The following is a 19991-nucleotide window of genomic DNA, read 5'->3' as shown; positions in this document are numbered from 1 at the left end:
GCGAGTGAAACCGAGGCGTTTCCCGTTTCAGCGTATCGAGAGTCGCGTGACTTTTTAATCGTCGAAGGAATTTCTTTGTGCAAGCGAAACCCCGCCGAATTGTTCGCGAAAGTTTGACGGTTGGGACACGGGGTGGGTAAGGGGTCCACCAAAAATCGTCCGAGAGAAACGGGACCGTTTTCCCTTTGACGCGCCCGTCGAAGAGAAAACCTGCGCGAAACGTCAGGACTCGACGTCGGCTGGACGCGTATAAAACGAACCGAGGGAAAGCAAAAAGAACGCGATAGCGAGGGGTTTAGGGGGGGGGGAGGTGGGGGAATTGAAAATCGCTTTGAGAAACTCGAACACGCCCGTGCGTTCGATTTACCCGTTCATGAAAGAACGTTACCGCGCGACTCGTGAACGGAATACCGTGTCCTGCACGAAACAAATGTGTAAGGACTTTTAACGCATCGACTGCCAACGTCGTTTATGAAAGGCGCTAATGCTTCCGTCAGTGGGAGCTGCACGAACGCGTAGGTTGTATTGGAAATCCTGGCTGGAGACGGAGGCGATTCTTCTGGGAAAATGTGAATTGAAAGCGTGGAATGAAATTTCTTCGCACGGGGCTTCGTTTTCGAGAGAATTTCATTTTAATATTCGTTGGGGCACGCGTGAGATTATTAGTGTTTGACTATTACTAGTTATTTCTACTTGCGTTGTAGGAAACGTTAAACACTGATTTGTTTCTAATTTGTTTAGTTTCGACTTAATAAATTTTACTTATAAATGAGAGGTTTCTCTTGCAAAAATACAACAAAAATGTCGAATGAAGTTTCTTTGTACGAAGCTTTGTTTTCGATAAAATTAAACTTGAATGTACATAAGGCACTCAGGTGTCTGACCATGACTTAACTTTTCTACTTGTGTCCTTCTTAATTTTCTCCTCTCAATTCAAAGCAGATGACACAATGTTCCATTTTGTTCGACTTGTTCCATCCAGTTAGGAAATACGTACAATTGCTAGCGCAAGTAGAAACGGACTGCCATGAATAGACACACCAGGTAAGCTGTCTTCAATACGAAGCGTTTCGTCTCTCGAAAGCGAGCCCACCATAAATAAATCGAGTCCACACTTTTGCCTTATTTTTACAGAATGGACCAGATTCTTTATTTTTAACTACACCGTATATTTTCTCTATTAAACCTTCTTGTTTAAATATATTTAAGAGTAAAATGAAAAATTCGCAGTGAAAAAAAATAAATCCTTCCTTGAATTGCAAAACAAATGAAAACTTCCATGATATTTCAAAATTCCACATTTTTGTAGAGCTATGTACACAGAAGTCCAAGTTAAATTTTATTTTATGAAATTCCTACGCGGTAAAAATAATCAACTTTGAAAAATGAAAAGTGCAGCTATTGGTATAATATTCAAGGAATATGCTTGTAATGTAGTGTGAAATTCCTAATGCGTCTGTCCATTACTCACTGTTTCTACTTGTGCTGATGTTTGCAAACGTTAACGTTGGTATAGCATCGATTATTATTTCAACCTAATAACAAGCAATAATTACCTGAGAGGTAATTACACTGACGATATTCGCAAATGTCAACGCAAGTGGAAACAGCGAGCAATGGACGGACACGTCACCAAGGCGTACTCAATCGTAGCGTACCCCATGAATATTCAAATTGGATTTTCTCGACAACCAATCCTCGTATAGAAAAATTTCATTTCACGTTTCCCATTCACTTTGGCATGAAGAATCACATTCCTTTCAATCGTGCAACGATACTCGATACATCGTGTATATCGCCTATTAACCCATACTACGCGAACACAAATTCCGAAGGGTCTTTGAAAGCGTGCTAGTTACAGCGTCATAAATTCTATTCGATTTTAGTTAATTGCTCGAAATGAAAATACAATGAAATAAAGTTAAGAAATTCATCGACAGATGAAAGTGTATTCCATTTTCCGGTGTGAAATAACTACGCGAATGAAAAGCTACATCAGACCGCGAAATTCCGAATTTTTCTGAATCGCTAGAAAAATTCGGGAACAATTCAGTGTAGAAAAATTAAAAATTTGACAGCGCAAAATTTTAATACGATAAAGTAACATGGTATGCAAAAATCTATAATTTCTCACTATGCCACGAGTCGTAGACTCTGAATTCTGCATCATTCTCAGACCAGTTTGGTTCGTTACGCACCAAGCGCATCGATTGCGTAGGAATGCGATGCACGGCTAGACCTGACATTGAAGAAGATTGCAAACGAGGTTGGTACAAGTACGATCATCGATTTGTGTTAGCCGGAACGCAAGATTAATCGATTTTACGTTATCCACAAACGTACCGCGTCTTATGATCGCTTGATTCACGGTGTTTTGCAACCGGGAACTCGCTTATCCACGGCTGGACGAGTCGCTCCGTGTAATTTCATACCTTGCAGCTAGTTTTTAGCACTCGAGAGACACCTAAACGAGATGGTTACGCGTTCACGTCGACAAGAGCTCGTGCAAAGCGTTCTATAGCATTTTCTTAGCGACTGACGTGCGTTCCTTCGATTAAATTTTTCCGACTCGAAAAGCTAACAGAAACGTTTCCTGTAGAGAGACCGGAGAGTGTAACCGACGCGTTCAATGGTTCCGTGATCGCACCGTGACGAAAGGGTGCGACGAACATCGACGAAAAAGCCTCTAAGAATATTCGTAGTGGACGATTCACCTCACAGACACCATATTGCGACGTGTACGACGTGTCAAAGTGAAGAGAAAAATAAAAACAAGAGAACACAACACAGGAGCATCTTTTCGTGGCATTCCGGACGGTGACAAAAGAAGAGGGAAAGATCCATGGCAGCACACGTGGCGTTGTTTTACGTATATATGTACATTTAACGTTTGTTTATAATTATAGATTACACCTGGAATAGTAGCTGGCGCAGAGGGAGACCTCGCTCTGCAATTTATTTAAACTCACCGTGTTTAATTCAGATCGTTTGAGTTCAGTTTATACAAACATATTACAGAATACCAATTTACCACTTACTCTGCGAAGTATATTGCGATTCAAGGTTTCCCTCTGCGAATGCTCGTGATACCGCCACGATCGTGGATCCCAGTTGCAGTGCTCGCAACGAAAATCCCCGTACCACGTGACTTTTGATCGAACGAAGCGCATACACATCGAGGGGATCATTGCAACGAATCCGCTGACTGGCCGGCGCAAAGCGTTGCAATGATCGCGTCGCGACGTACACGATCGTGGCTGCACACAGAGCGAAATGTCCGAGCAGTTCAGTCTGCAGGTACATTATACAGTAACAGAGAGGCGTCATGCAGTTGGTATCGCTGGTGTGTCAAGATGGAGCAAGGATATCACGGAGAGTGCGATATTTGTGCGTTTGTATATCTACAAGTGACGCGATCGTGCGATTCGCGTTCGAGTTTCGAGCGGGTATGGGATTTCCCATCGCTCGTTTTCACCCTCTTCTCTGGCTCTACCTGTGCTCTACCCCCTCCCGCCCCTTGGCGCATCCCATCGTTGGCAGTACCCAGGCAACCCTGTTTCGCCACGGGGTAACGAGAAATATTCGTCGGACTTTCCCCAGCGTTCCCATGATTGGAATACTTTTAAGTACCTAACTGGGAGCTCTCCTCTCTTTCTCCGCCCGAGAAGTCCCTTCCTCTTAATCTGCTCGGAGGATTAAACGAGTTTTGTCGGGAGAGAACTTGAAGCTACGTACACGTGCCCCGCGCAGATACTGCCGCAGCACGAATACGTGCAGACATTACATACTTATTCGCCCGGAATTTATCTTCGGGGCAAGCGACGCTGCGGCAAACTGTAAAACGTACGCATTGTATCTGCACGTGGCGTACGATTAATCGCTTTTTCTGTGGCTACGTGGAACGTTTAATTGTTTGAAGAAATCAAAAAGTATTCAAGGACATTCTTAATATGCTTTTTCAAATAATAAAGACAGTTTGCGTTCAAAGAATGAGTTCATCACCAAGAATAACAGGAATATTCTTTACCATAATACGATACTACTTCCAATGAATGATTCAAATATCGAGCAACCGAGAGAACTACTTTATTCGCTCCGCGGTTTTTCGAGTGGATAGTTTACCATCGATTAAGCGCTAATCGCCAATTACAATGCTTGTCTGTTAGCGTTTCAACCGTCAATTCGAGAGACCGGTGAAAATCCGTAAAGAGCCTCGTTCATCCTCGAGGAAAAACTCGGGGACAGAGGAACGTGCTCGACTGTGTTTTGAATAAAAAGAGAGATCGAAAAATCGGGAATCGAACGAAACGGTGGCTGCAAAAGGTCTGCCTTTTAATGAACGCGAGAGCACTGCGAACGGGTTCTGGAGAAAAGGAAGAACCGAGAGGGCTAAAGTCGAGGGGCGAAAAGCGACCGCGACAGCGACTGTGATCGCGTTATCGTCCTTCGATTGAATGGAAGAGCTAATTTCGTTCTAATGCGATTATCGGAGGAATTCGCGCGCCAGCGGCAATTAGTTTAGGTTAAATACGAGCTGCCAGGATGGACCGAGATTGGAGGGGCGAAAAATACAGATTGATCGAATTAAAAAGAAAAATCGCGCGAAGCTGTGATTGAATGGCTTTCGGAACAAGTATAGAAGGACTTTAAATTTTACTGTGGGGCTACTTTGGTAGAATATTCATAGGAAGTATTTAATTATTTCTCAGACAAATAAAGATTCAACCCCCTATTCGTTACCTCGTATTCGAATAAAACTCTATCCAATCTCTGTTTTTTAAATATATTAGGTGAACTGAAAAGTAATGTCGTTTCTGCGAATTTCAATTCTTGTTTATCATTCATCAGCTCATTGACTTTTACCGATCTGCCATTAAACATTTGCACACCAGATGGCAAATTTACATAATTGATTAAAAATTACATAATTGATTAAAAATAGAAACTTATTAAGAATGGTACTTGTTTAAATTTGATGTAAAAGAACTGACATTACTTTTCGGTCCCCCTAATATCTCAAACTTGCTTTTCGAAAGATAGTTTCAAACGCATTACAGCGTGTAATGTAACTGTCTCGTCCACTTGGAGGGTTCCAGAACGTAAACGTCAAACGATGCGTCTCTACCCCGAAACTTTATCGATGTTCGCGACGAAATATCTCGGTCGAAGGGCCGCGCAGACAACGGAAAATTACGTTCGTTCGGCGTTTTCGCATTATCTTGGTTCTCCAGAGCACGCACGCGATGTACCCGTTACGAAAGGAAGCCCTCCAGGAGAAATGAAGGATAAACACGAACTCCCGGAGTTTCCACGACGCGAAAACGACGTGCCGTGATCATTTCATTTAGCAGCCGTCTGTTCTCGTTCCCGATAGCAGGAGACAGGAAGTTGTTTATCGACGAGCACAGATACAGGTGGAGCCCGATGAATGGCTTCCCTCCCCCTCGTTCGCGGAGACGGGGTGTGTTTTGATAAATATCCGACAGGACAGGATAGCATTTCGAGGGAGACGTTCCTGTAATTGTTTGCCATCGGGTCGGGGCCAGGCGCGGTCCTGCATGATTGCGGCACGAAATTACGGTTCTTCTCGCGTTTCCCCGCCACGGTTAATTATCCTCATCGAGAACGATGACGAATCGTAAAATTGTTTAATGTACCTACGTCGGATCGATTACGCCGTAACGCGTCCCCCGGGCACCGTGAAGAAACAACTCTTCGCCGCCCCGCTCTATGCGTGTGCCCCTTTTTGCCACTTGTCCACCGCTCGTTATTAATTGACGAACAAACTAGACGTCACGAGCCGAGAAAGACTGGATTCGAGAAGCGCTCAGACCTCTAAATCTTCCCCAAAAATTCGTTCCAAAAGTTTCGGGTGTTTCAGAGATGGGCAAACTTTTATTCGAACGAAGTTACGATTGTGGACTGCTTCGGAATAGTTTATCGAGTAAAATGAATTTACAATGACACCGAAATTTCCATATAAATATAAATGATAATAATATCCTTCTTTCTTTTCTCTAAAAATCGGACGAAACGTTTCACTTTTTGCAAGTCATTTACTGTTTGGTACTCGTCATCGTACCGAGCGTCGAGGAAAGGAAGCACGCCTTTTAAAAATGATTCCCCGTCGGGGTATCGCGACCAGTCGAAAAAAAGTCGATAGAGATGACGGGTCGAGGATCTCGGGATTTTCGAACTGGTTCTCTCGTCGCTTCGAGTTAACGACGAGAGTCGAATCATGGAGTGGCTATTAGCGGAATGTAATTACGCTGCGATTGCGCAACACCGAGGAACAAATCCGCTCCCAGAAGGTTCAGGATGGCAACAACCTTCCAGCGAGATCTCTCGACCGCCTTTCTCGACGCTCGGGACCATAAACGCACTTATGCGTTACGATGTACCTGTTCGCGCGACGGACTCGCACCGATTGCTTTGCGATATTTAATTACCGCTCTAAAATTTTACCACGGGAAATTCGAGGAGATTCCTGCAAGTAATTCCAACGTTCTTGGGGAATCAAGCGAATCAATGATCATCTTCGAGTGTGGAAACATAATTAATTTATAGAGGTTAACGTATGAGAAATGAAATTAGGTATGTGTAGCTGAAAATGAGCATGCAGTGATTCAAAACGTATGTGTTAAAGTACTGGACTAACCAAAAACGTTGGAGTTTTGTTCGACTTGCTACTAGATTGAATTTTCAATTGTTTAGATTTAGTTCATTCTCGATTTGGAAATTTAACCCATTGCCAATGACACATAAATTCGCCAGCTATTTGCATATCGACGTAGAAATTTTAATTATTCCTCGTAGCTATTAAAATCGTGTTTGATGACCTGTACAAATGTACGAATATTTTATTGATTGTTTATCCTCAGTATGATGACTCGGGCAAACAGACGAATGCTTTATTGGTTTTTACTATATGAAAGTGTTAAACAGGAAACGTGTATGGTTTCAGATGGATTTTATTACGCTATTTTTTGTGAGAAATTACATTTCTCCAGGCTGTTTGCTTGTTTTAACACATTGTTGACCAGCAGTTTTACACAGAAGCTAATTTTACACCGGCTATTATTTCATAACTGAACGTCAAATTAAAACAATCTAAATAAACTTAATAAACTTTATTTACATTTTACGAACATAATGAATCGAAATGAAATATTTTATATACATAACACGATGAGCAAAGCTTTTGCAGTATTCTATATCGCCCAGGGTTTCATAGACTGAAATAGATAATTCGCGCACGATCAACAGTGTGTTAATAGAATCATTGGCAATGCGTTCAACTAAAATTAAACTCCCGAAGCCTGTCTCGGAAAACTCCTCGCTCAAAAATTCCCGAAGTAGCGGTCCACCAAATCAGATGCAACCCCGTGAACTCTGAGAATGTGACCAGACCTCGTTCCGCCAGTTGAGGGTTAACCCGACAGCGAAATAGAACTAATTCCCGCGTTAAAGCCCGTACCGCTACCGCCGATTGGTCGTTTTTTCCCGATCTAATTGCACGGCTCGGCTCCCAGACGAGTGGAAAATCCGCCAGACGTGGGCGCGCGAGCGCGTCATTTCTCAACGGGCGTAATGAACATTTCCACGGTTACGCACAGAGCCGTCATTAATTCCGCAGACGGAATTTCGCCAGGGCGAACCAGGCCGTTCAATTTCATTAATCGTTCCAAGCGAAGCAGTCCTCTCGACCCCCGGTTTTCACTTAAATCGTAATCTCGGACGTGCCCCCTCTGTGCCCGCCCTGATAAATCTACCTCCAACCAACCAGCCTCTAACGCGCCGTCAATCCGTCGTTTCGACGCGGGCTTCCGGCTTTGTCCGCAGCGCACGGTTAATCCGCGATCGGTCTTTCCGGCCGCGATTAAAACGGGATTCCTCGACGAAATTTCCCCCATCCGTCGCTTTGCTCGCCTCTCGCGAGACGATTTTCTCGTTGGGTTTCCCAGCACGCGACGTTAGGCGAGAGGGATTAACAGATCGCAATCGGGGCCAGATAAACGCGCGAGCAGAAGAGAAAGCGCCTTGCCAGGCTGACAAGGGTGGTTCAGGCATCGCGGCGAGTGTCTTTCGGGTGAAACGGGGCTTGAAATGCGAGGGATGAGTATAAACAACGTAGGAGCGTTGAGGTGATCGGTACGAATGCTGGAAACTGCCTGTATCTTTTTCTCCAAGTTTTAGATTTCACGGTTCATATCCTCTTTGAGTGATAGTAGAAAAACTAAAATCAATTGAGTTTCCGTGACAGAGTACTACCTCGGGTATCGATCGAATCTGTTGCTCGTGGGGCCGTTTATACTCATCGCCAACCAACATTCTAACCCTGTTTTCAACTCCGAACGACTCGTCTCAATGCCAGTTCTTCCTTGCGAGAGAAAGTGGAAAATTCCCTGGTATCGGTACCACCAAGCTACCGCAAAGACGCGTTAAGAGCAGACTACTTGCGAGAGAAGAGGGAGAGTGGTTACCCCCGGACAGAATTACAGCGAGCTACTTGTCCCTTGGCGCTGAGGATACGCTTGCTCCATTTTGCTTACCCCTGGAGGAGGATCCCCGGGGTACGATGTTAAGAAGGTGAGTTAAGAGTAAGTAAGCGTCAACTGCCGCGCGTGAATCTTTCTCTATTTCCACGGAGTACGCGCGAATGAATTTCAGCGAAATAATTTCGGTTCTCCGTTCCATGATTTGATTGTAAATTGGAAACTGGAATAGGTCCCGATAGAACCGAATCGAATCAAGACGCGTTCGGCGTGAACCGAATTGGAGCTGGCCGCGTTAGCGAGCCATTCTCCGATTCGATTCGAGAAAACGCGCGAACGAGCGCCGTAATACGTCGACGGGAGCCGACAACACTTGGATTCACGCTGGCAGCGAACGACGGAGACGAGCTATTCGCTGGGAAAGGACCCTTCGACAAAGGACCTTTTTAGAGCGAGGCATCAGCGAAGTCCCCGATACATATTGCGTTAAGTGTTCCAAGCGAGTTCGTGCATGCGTGTGAATTCTTACCGGGAAAATTGGACCCGAACCACACCCTTGTGTTAGAGAATGGGATAGGTTAAACGTAGTGAGGATCGATCATTGCGAGGAGAGGCGGGGGATCAAACTAAATAAAAGCGGCTCGAAGTAGTTGAAATAGCGATGGGACTGAGACGTAGACAGAAATTAATTCTTTTGTACATAGTTTTAGAGACATCTTGAGTCCTGTGACTCTGGTTCGGTACACGTGTCAAGTATATCAAATTTGGTGACTGATTGCAATTCATATTACAAGTGGAACACATGTTGACTGAAAGTATTTATTTCTACATTTATTCGAATGAACTTTCATTTGTTGCAGAGAAACGCTAGGTTTGAGACACAAAGCTGTTTGATTCATCCCGTATTTACAGCAATATAATAATACAATCGTATATGAATAAAATAGCTCAGGATGGTCTATTTACTAAATATTTAATTACTAGTGTCTCAAAAGTCCCAATGATGTTTGAATGGTATCGATGCCACAGAAAGTATCGACAAGATGTCTCATTAAAACCGAATGTCACTCGTTTAGGTACATGCTACCCTGAATTCTTGGGAAATAATACGTGTTAACGAGCGTGTCGTTGAATCGGTCCCATCACTAATTCAGGACAGGCGACTCGCGAACGAAATTTCTCGCCAGACCGAACTGAAAACCGATTATCGTCTGACTCGCGTTTCGACGGAACGTACACGTTGCACCGTTGATTCTCCGTTCAGGGAGAGGAAATCACTCGCGCGCCAGATCGGACGGCTCCAAATGAAGGACGGCGGCCGCGTCAAAGGTGGCCGAAATGAAAAAAAAAGGAGAATTACCGCGCGCGTTCGCGGTAATAATTTTTTTCCGGATAACCGATGACTCGTCGATAATGGCCGATCCGCGAAGATGATTAAAACACGTACTACGGAGAGAATGGAACTCTACCCTCGATCGGGAGAAATATCTAATCCAGCGTGAGGGAATTAAATTGGAACCATCGATACACATATTTTCATCGAGGACCGTCTTCACTGGCGCTCACATTCAATACCGTCTGGCATATAGGGTGATTATAATGACTGGGTTTAACTACAGTAATAATTTCTAGGTTTAATGTTATCATTTCTTTTTGAAGTGCATTTTTTTAAGAAACGAGAATGTTCGATTGTTCAATCTCATAAGTATTTGTATCATATGTGCTTATTAAAGAAATGTGTTTAAATTAAATAGTAGGCTTGCTGTTCCTAAATAAATTGTTCATCATAAATATACACACGTGTGAAGTTCACTCCCGTACATATTTAGAATAAATTCTTTATTTAGCCAAACATAAAACTGATCATTTCATTTAGATACATTTTTTCAACAGATATACAAGGTACGAATACTTACGGGACTGACTGTATGTACTCATTTTTCATCATAACATTAAATGTATGATGAAAGAAAAGACAGTTCTATCTAATACAAAAGCACCTTATATTGATGCACTTGGAGGGAAAGGTACCATATAACTCTTTAGGATTGAGGATAGATTTGCAATCTGGCCCAGTGATTAGAATCGCCCTGTACATCGACGAACCGTGACTGTCGATTCTGTTGCACGAAATTTCCCGGCTCACGGGAATCGGAGAGGAGAAAAAGTCGCGGTTTAGATTGATTCGCGAACAGAAGGGAGAATAGACGACGCAGACGGAGAGAAGAGAGACAACGATCCCGTACGTCGAGGGGATAGAACGGCGATTACGATCAGAGATCTTTCCGATCGATTCCGCGAAAGGAGTTAAATTGGCGTCGAACTCCTCCTGCTCGTCTTGCGAAACCCATTGGAACCCGGGCAGAGATGGGCTACGTTTTATTTGAGTAATAAAAATGTTTAAAAACGTATCGGCGAATAAAAATACCGTTTTTATGCGATTGATCATTTATCGAGACAAATTTATATCACTAGTCTATCTATTTTTATCTAATTGATTTTTTGCCCATCTTTGATCCTTGGAATGTATATACTGTACGAAACTGTTGAGATTGCTCCTGAATACGATTAAATCCGTTAGAGCTACGTGTACTATCCCTAAAAAGGTGAAACAAAGTACTCTTATTTTTCCATCTCTGGAAGCTAATTCTACTCTTTCTTAGATGGCAAAATAAAAGGATATAACTATCTAACCTAACTCAATTTATTATTTTGCGTTATGTTGTGAAATACAATCTTCCAAAAATCGTGATCAGCGAATCTGAATTCTATCCAAGGGCAATCTCTCCCAGCTTCCCAGTACACAGGTACGAATCCCGACGCGAAGCGACACCGACGTCGCGGAACTTCTCCACTTAAAGTTAACCCGAAAGTTATTACTCCTGCTGGGCCCTTAGACGGTGCTCCAACTTTAAATACGTTTTTCTTCCCTGAGAAAAGCGTGCTTCAGCCACCGTAGAAGAGGAGCAATTTGATTTTAACACGACGTTCGCGGTTACGTTGCGCCCTCCAGCAATCGAGCGGCACTTGTCGCGGTTCTTTTTTCCGATTTCGACGACGCCATCGACAGCGAGGTGCTCTCGTTTCGGTTTCCACGAGAACGATCATTCCAACGGGCCAGATTTCGACTCGTCATCGCGATTATCTTTCCCAATTATTCACACCGCCAACGTCGAGCGTCTTATCGTCGTCGCTACGTTCGGAACGAAACCAATTTCCGTCGGCTGGCTATTAATCACGACGAAACGCGACCGATCGCGAAAATTCCGTGTCATTCTCCTCTCTCCATATTCTCTCTCTTTTCTCCAACTTCAGCCAAGCAGAGGTTCGGAAATAAAACTGTCTTGGTGTTAAATGGACTTTTAGAAATTTCAAAAATTTTGTTAAATTGTAATCGAAATATAGAAAGATCACGATTGGTAGAAATCATTTAACTTTCATAATTTTGCACAAAATGTACTAGCAGTGACGATACCAGTGAATAACGAAACATCGATATACACGAATAACAGTCCTACTGATAAAAAAATAAATTCGTCTCCGTTACAAAGAGCATTTATTTATTTCTACCAAAGCCTACTTCCTCAACACCGCTAGTTTCCATTACGTTTCCAAGTCCCTCTCGATTCGAGCACTCGTATCGACAGACACTGATCCTCGATAGTCGCGATACGTTCGATGACGAAGACCAAACAAACGAAACAAACGTGGGGATGGAAAGAACAGGACGAAATAAAGAAAAAATAGAATCAGAAATCCACAGGACATTTCGTCAGATTGGGTGTCTCGGGACGAGGGATCTCGTGGGGGTGTGGGATCGGAGTGACGCGCGCGAAGATACGCGCGATGGTAACGCGAACGTTTCATACATGCTTGTGTGTGCTTTTGTGTGTGTGTGTGTGTGTGTGTGTGTGTGTATCTGTATTCGTAGAAGCGTGTGTACGTGTGACTTGGAGGAACGCAAGACACGGAGCCCAAAGGAAATAGAGTGGATGTTCGCGGGGACCGGGATAGAGAAGCGATCGCTGAGTTTGCGATTCTTCCTATCGTTCTGATCCGCCGCGAAATACGCTCTTCAATGGTCAAGCAATTGGCCAGTTCGCCGGACCATATGAAGCCGTCCACTCTTTCCTCATTTTCCTTCCTCCTCCAGACACATCCTCGTCCCCTCACTTTCTCATCGTTTATTTCCATGCGATCTCGACTCCGTGCTCTTTGCTCCATTTCCGTGGTAGGGACAGGGGTAAGGGAGCAAGGAGATCGCGTGGAAGAATATCGAGGTTCAAATTCCTTGTCTCCTCTAAGGATCGCTATTCTAGTTTTGGAGGAAACGTCCGATTCGAGTTAGTATCCCCTAATCTTTCATCAAATCGTACGAAATGAAAGCACTACGCTTCTAAAAACGTCTGGAATTTTTTTCTTGAACACGCACGATATAAGTAAGTAAATCGAAGCGATGTTCCGACGATCCATTCGAGGGAAACGCTTTCGCGGTTAGGCTACCGACCGCACGCCATTTCTTCGCTGCGAAATCCGCGAGTCGAATTTCCGCATACTCGACGGTTAATAATTTTTCACTCGCGGCCATCGCGGCGCTCGATCGTTTCTGCGGGGAGATATATCGGACCGAGATCAGCGGCGATAGACCGCGCAGATCAGACCCCCGTCCAAGGTCATCGAAAGACTATGATCGATATACACGCGCCAAAGGTTCAGGAAGCGTTTCTCGTTACCGCGAGGGACCGAAGCGCAGGCTCCAGGTGTCATGCTGGATATCTCGAATGGAACGGTCGTAAAAGCTTCGACTGGGTAGATACCGATCCACGTGGAAAGTCGGATCGCTCGATAACCTTAGGACCGAGTGACAAGCGCGATCCACGCTCGATCGGATCGGACGTCTCCTTTAATTGGTGCCGGTTCGACTCATTAACGATAGAAAATGTCCGCGCGTTACGATTTCTCATCCTCCCGTATTCCAGAAATGCTTTGCCTCTCTTTTATCATCTTTTCTTGTTCCGCAGGATCAGTGTTGGGCAGTGATCGTTATTGAAATCGTCATTCGCTATTTAATAAGCGTCGGTTGTAGCGACTTTACAGGCCTAACGCAGACCTGCGAAGCTTCCGCAACAGACACCTATTATATCCGCGATTTGTCATTCGCAATTGTCGCGTTAATTGTAGCGAGCAATTGTGTAAACTGCACTTGTAATTCACAATCGCAAATCCGTGATTTACGTAATCCATCGATCATGCATTACGCCCAACGCTGTCCTAGGATTCGAGTCACAGGAACCTCGACTTCTCGACGCGATTCATGAAACACAGGGTTGAGGATGGGAGGGGCAATTGTCAAAGACCACTTGTGTGTGCTGTGGGGGATGCAAGGATGTCGATCGAAAAACTTACTCGTTGTTCAGCACACGGTAGGACTTGGGCGACATGCAGTTGACGCTCCAGTCGGTGTTCCCGTGCTCGTTGCATATCGTTATGGAGTACCTCCCGTAGTTCGCCCTGATGAGATGGATCAACTTTCCCTCGCCGCACTCGATCAGCAATGTTTTGCCCTCGCAGGCGTACGCGGTGTCGTACCTCTCTGGAACAAAAACGGGGCTTGTTAGAGAAACAGGAGACTGTATACGTTTTTCATCGATATCAGGTATCCACATACAAACCATCAAAATTATAAATTCAAATGTTTCAGACTTCCTCCATCAAAACCAACCCACAAGTTTACGCCTTACCCCAAGAACGCGAACACCTTTGAAACGCAAGTGGCCCCAGATGTTCGAGAGGGGAGCGCCCGGAGCGCGATATTTTATTTCGTCGCGAAGCTCCGCGGGCATGAAAGGCTAATTAGTCGCGGCGATCGTCGAACAATGGGAAAACGAACAAAATACCAGAGTCACGACTACCAAGCCCGCAAAGAAACAACACCGTAGGCGCGCCGCGTCACCGTTAGCGATGGACTTCCGAGGAGGGGGTTTTGAATTACCGCGACTGAATAAGGACCCGGCTGGCGACGGGGTGGTAAGGGTCGGGGTTTCCAAGCGCGAGTCAAGGACACGTCAAAGTAGCTCGCACGAAATTACAGTGACGAGCGGAGAGAGGGTGGCCAGGAGGGGTTCGGGGGTTGTCGTTTGGCCAGAGTCAAGGGGATGCATTACCAGGTCGCAGTTGGCAGGCCGCGTCGCGAAGTGTAATGGAATTAAGATAAAGGACAGCGGCGTATACAGGGGTGGCGAACAATGAGACGTCGTCGAGAGAGGCTTGGCTGTGTTGCTCTCCGGTTCACGGGAGTGACTGAAAGGAGGGCAGAGATAGCCGCCTCGACTCTGCCTTTGTCGATCCCTATCCTCCTCCTACCTCTACCTTCTACCAGGTGGATTTATCCCGTGGAAAATCCGCCGCCAGGCGGTTTCTTTCTAAAGCAAATTAGCGGATTCACGGCCGCGCGACTTTCCACGACGAGGTCGCCTTCTCCTCGACGCTCGGAGCTCGCTCTACGACCTCAGTCTTCCGGAACGCGACCTTCTCCTCCGTTGACGCGACGCCCGGTTTAATGGCCGCGAAAATGGCTGGAGTGGCGAGGGGAGGTTTCTTAAGAATCTCATTTGAATCCTGGCGGAGGGAGCGTCGACGAGGTGGAACGATCGTCCGCGAGATTTGACGGTAAGTAAAAGGTATAAAGAGAATCATTTCAAATTTGAACAGTTTAACCATTTAAGAGATAATAATATTTTTCTGTTGTATGCTCTTAGATTTTTGCGAAATGGCTCTATGTATTTTCAGTCGTCGTAGAAATTATAGACCGCGTCACTCGCACCTTTTTTGTAAAACGCCTGTATCTAAATTTCGTTTTGATTCTTAAATATGTTACACCAAGGAAGACTCAAAACCTACGAGTTTTATTTAGCTAATTATTCAACTTATGCAAAAGTAATTGAGGAATAATATGCTTGGAACTCGTGGCAACAAGAAACGCAGACCTCGACATATTTCGACCTTTGTAGGATCCGATACGTCGTCACTCGTCGACGATCGGCAACAATTGCGACTCGCCAACATGCTCGCACAGTCGTAAAAACGCACAACCGTAAAGCACGGCTGGTGGAATGAGATAAAAAGAGCTGCTAAGAAGAGTAACAGCCAGAAGAAGGGATCGTAAAACTAGGTCCAGGCTTATTTAAACGGAGGAGGGATAGATCTGCCATAATACCGGTCAGCCACGGTGTCCGGGTCGGTGACGAAGAGGCTCTGGCGGTGTACGTCTTAAGGAAGGAAGAGGCGGCGAGAAGTACTCCGAGGAACGGACCAGAAGACGACCACGGAGGCAAAGACGAGAGGAACTCTATAGCCAGGGAGGGGAGCTGTAATAACTCTGTCCGTGAAAGCCCCGTCGTGAGTTCATTAGTTCCGTACCGACGCGCCACAATGCCATTTTAGAGCGCTGTTAGGACTTACCGCGAACGACTCGTCGACGGAGGATTTCTTTTCAGCTAAAATACAGCGTCCTCGCGAAAGATTTTTATCGCTGGTAATAGGATCATCTAATAGCGGTATTTTCTTGCTCCGCCGGTTTTAGATTGTAGACACTCAGGTTCCAAAAGTCGGTTCGACCTTCTCCCAGAAGGAAATATATTCGGCAAATGAAACCGATTGTTGCATCAAGAATTACAGAAATAAGAAATAGTACTGATAATTAAACGTATCTATCGAGTGACTCGAGGTCGGTAGAGACCCTTACAAACAAAGTATTTTACATTAACGACTGATTACTTAGGGAGAGTAGAATCTTTTAATCCAAGTCGGTGGAAAACTTATGTTCGTTACCATTATACATTGTACTAGGAACGAGTTAATTGTTGCATTCCTTCCCCTTCAGAATCGCGAACCGAAAAACGACGGTCGACAAAGGGTAACCTCGACGCTGGATTCATCGAGAGCCCATAAAAGAATGATCGTAAAAAACGCGACTGTTGGTACACCAGCACGGAGAAATGCCGATTTTACGGTGTCCGGAAGACTTCTTTCCACTACCGTAAAGGATCTCAAAGTATTCATCTCAAACGGGAACAAAATCGTCGGCCACGGAAGAATGGCTTTCTCGATGGAAGGCATCGGAAAGGAGACCAAAGAAACAGTGGTTTTTGTAGGTTTGGGAGGGACCATTTTTCGTCGCTTCCCTTTTCCTCGCCGCGTCGCGATTAACCCTGCACCGCTTATAATCCATCCTGCAGTTTGTTCGCCGTTAATTAAGCGTGTCTCGATAACACCGTGAGCGGCAGGTAATCGATATACGGCGCCATCGTAACTCGATCAGCATACACCGTGAGATGGAACATGGGGTATCGACGTGCGAGCGAATCAAATATTCGACGAGTACGATTCGAATACTCGAACGAATAGGGCGCTGATCGAGTAAGTTAGAGGCACGCAGTATTTTATTTTTATGAAGGAAAATGTATTTGTATTTTCGAATGATTTCTTCTCGTAGTTGCGATAAAGTCTCTATTGCATAGATTTTGTTTTATATTTCAAACCAGAAATAACATCTGTGGATCTATACACTCGCGAATGAATTAGTACTCTACTTCAACAATGAATGACTTCACCTACAGATTTTTTAAATACCAGTAGAATATCCGATCGGAATTTACCACGTGAGATTGAAATAACGCACAAATACCCTCTGATTCGTATAATGCTATCAGGGAGATTGAGCAAAGTTCGGTCCTAACAGCTCCCATGTGTCGCGCGCAGCTGCATCGTGCAACCGGTGCATTCTCTCGATGCACCTCTGATGCTAGCATGATGGAAAAAAGACTGCGTTCAAGCTGACGTAAGGGAGCACGCTCTGCCAGTAGCTTTCTCTCTGCTGAACCGAGTGACTCTTGCCACTTCTACCGCCTTTGTGGCCGCGACACTCTAGAATTTTTTCTTATTCACCCCGTTCGTTCCCCCCTGCGCTTTACACTTTATAATTTTAATCAATCACTAAAAGATCATATGTTTCGTGGTTTCGTCAAGCCGTTAAATTAACAATCGTTGACCTTCTTTTTCTTACTGTCTTCGTTATTGCTCTAAAGGCCAACCTTGGAACCCCTGCAATATCATTCCAGAACACTTCCGTGTCGGATGAAGTATAGACGCAATTTAAAGACATGTCTTCTGCGAAGTAAGAGATAATCCAAGTCAGCGATCCCTGACGAAGTCGTGCACCTTTAACATCTCCCTTTCAGTAAGGTACCAGCCGACAACTCGGTTAATCATCAGTGTCATGATACACCTGTAACCACTACCCCATTCGCAAAAACCCTCGAGTTCCTCCTGAAATCAGATATCTAACCCCCCCCCCCCCCAACACTCGTGTAACCCAGTATCTCCACCAATTAACGCAATGCGCATTTGCGTTGTCCCGATAGCTGTAGATTCCACGCGTTCTTTCACCCCGTAACCTTCTGGAACAGCCGATGAAAGACGAGTCTCGCTATCGAGCGTCGCTGGAAGTACCGTTTAAAACATCAAAGGGTACCCGTTAATTAATCGCGAATCTTTTTGATACCGAGAGGAAGAAACGAGATCAATGGTTGTTTTCGCTTAACGGATTTCCTGTGGCCATTGTACCCGGTTGTTGTTTACGTGTCGGTCGCAGATGCGGAGCGAAACGCGAAAGGGGAGTCTCTATGCGATTCGCGTGCGAAATTGAAGTGCACTTTGGCGCGCGTCGAGTCTCTGTCCGTTTTTTTTTCTCCCGCGTTTCGCGTAAAAATTCGTCGCGTCGACTGTCTTGAAAAAAAATGGTTGGAAACGCGAACAGGAAGGATAATGACGACGCAGCGATAACTTGGGTAGTCGTACCGGCGTCGAGCGACACGGAAGTCTCCCATCTTTCCGCCGGAGTTCCCTCGTCTGACCCTCGTATCGCACTTTGACGAAGTGCATTCGAATGAATGCAGCGAAAAGTTTTTAACGAGTGCACTCTCCGGCGCTGCAATGCCCCGCTGCATCTGGCGAAAATGACGACGCTGACGAGACCCGAAGGTGTAACGACACCGTCGCGCCTCGTTCGTGGAAAAATATGTAAAACGAAATTGCTGACTCCTGATATATCGCCTTCCCTGTCGACTGAAAGGCGAAGGGTCGCGCGAGATGTAAGAATCGACGCGTCGCGTCGTTTACGGTCTCGGTGCACCGCGAAACCATGAAGCGAAGTTTTCTGTGTTTCGGTCAGCGAGGTTCATTTTCAACATAGCAAATGTCCTGTTTGATACGTTGACGCGATAGAGAAATATTTAAAAGCGGAATAAAATGTAGTTGGGAACTTTTTAGAGTAAACGAGCAGTTGGAATCTTTTTATCTGATATTGAGAGGATAACTGACTAGAAGCGGTGTTGCCACCCCTTCTCGTTGCTCAAAGGTGAGAACGCTGGAGGATTTCGTGCGGTCAATGTGCTGCCCCAACTCTGCCCAGGGATTCTAAGTGCGGCTTTCCGAAGCACAACAGGTATCAAACTTGCCATCGACTTCGCGAAAAGCTGCTCTTCGCGTGGGTGTGCGTCCAGGTCTCTGCGAGGAAGCTTCTCCTGTGCATCGGTTCCCTTGCGCGCGGGTACACGCACACGCAATGAACGATGGGGTAAAAAGTGCTTGAATACCGACAACATCTTTCTCCTGGGACTAAGTTTCGAGCCAGAAACCCCGAGTATCTGTGTTTCGAGTCATTCGATCGCCTACGAGATTTATGTACTTCGTCGAGAAGCTGGGAAAGGAAGGACTCGAGGTCGACAAATTTAGGTGCTCTGGATGGAGCAACTCCTACCATTTATGTTTTAATCAAAAACAAAGTCTTGATGGTCCTTTTGGAAAACCCTTCACTGAAATTAGGAAAGGAATAACAAAGAATCCATGAGCCAGATCCAATGAGAGCAAACATGTTCAAATTTTCATTCACAGCGTCGAAGGGTCATCGACCCAGCGATTCTGAGGTAATCACCGACAATTCAACACGGACCATTTTGATTCAGCCAGTCTTTCGTTTTCAGCCGGCGTGTGTGGAGCACGTAAGACCTCTTTTCCTCCCCAATGGATTATTAACGCGGTCGGAACGCGAGCCACGCTGAAACGGACTTCGTGCGCCCGTGAATAATTCGTCGAACGTCGATGGGCATCGCAACGATCGCCGACGGTCCGATCCATGTTTAATCTCCGCGATTCATCCGCCCACGCGTCGACGGTATCAAAAATAGCGTTCGAGGCGAGCCTGGAACGAGCGCGAAACGATAAATAACCAACACGGGAGTCAAGGAATAGGTCAAACGTGGTGCATCGACAACGCACACCTGGCGCGGGAACGAATCCGCACAATTAAATATCGCATCGTTCTCTCGGCCATGAATGCGCCAGCTTATCGTCCAGAGATAAAGAAAGATAGAGAGGAGGGAAATGGAAGAATAAATTCCAAGTACCCGCGTATTAGCGTCTCCCAGAGGGGAATAA

The 19991-nt window shown here is 45.3% G+C and overlaps 1 protein-coding gene across 2 annotated transcripts in view; it reads right to left on the bottom strand.

Annotated features, from left to right (window-relative positions):
* Positions 1–19991, bottom strand: part of LOC128890556 (latrophilin Cirl-like) — a 446697-nt gene that overhangs the window by 37111 nt on the left and 389595 nt on the right. For both annotated transcript variants that reach the window (XM_054149140.1, XM_054149141.1), the window contains one exon: positions 13902–14088. In XM_054149140.1, coding sequence (XP_054005115.1) covers positions 13902–14088 — 187 coding nt within the window. The remainder of the gene's footprint in view (positions 1–13901; positions 14089–19991) is intronic.

Source organism: Hylaeus anthracinus, unplaced genomic scaffold, assembly GCF_026225885.1.
Source record: "Hylaeus anthracinus isolate JK02 unplaced genomic scaffold, UHH_iyHylAnth1.0_haploid 12001, whole genome shotgun sequence".
Taxonomy (NCBI): domain Eukaryota; kingdom Metazoa; phylum Arthropoda; class Insecta; order Hymenoptera; family Colletidae; genus Hylaeus; species Hylaeus anthracinus.
Note: the sequence above shows the minus strand (reverse complement) of the source record. Positions and strands in the feature narration are given on the sequence as shown.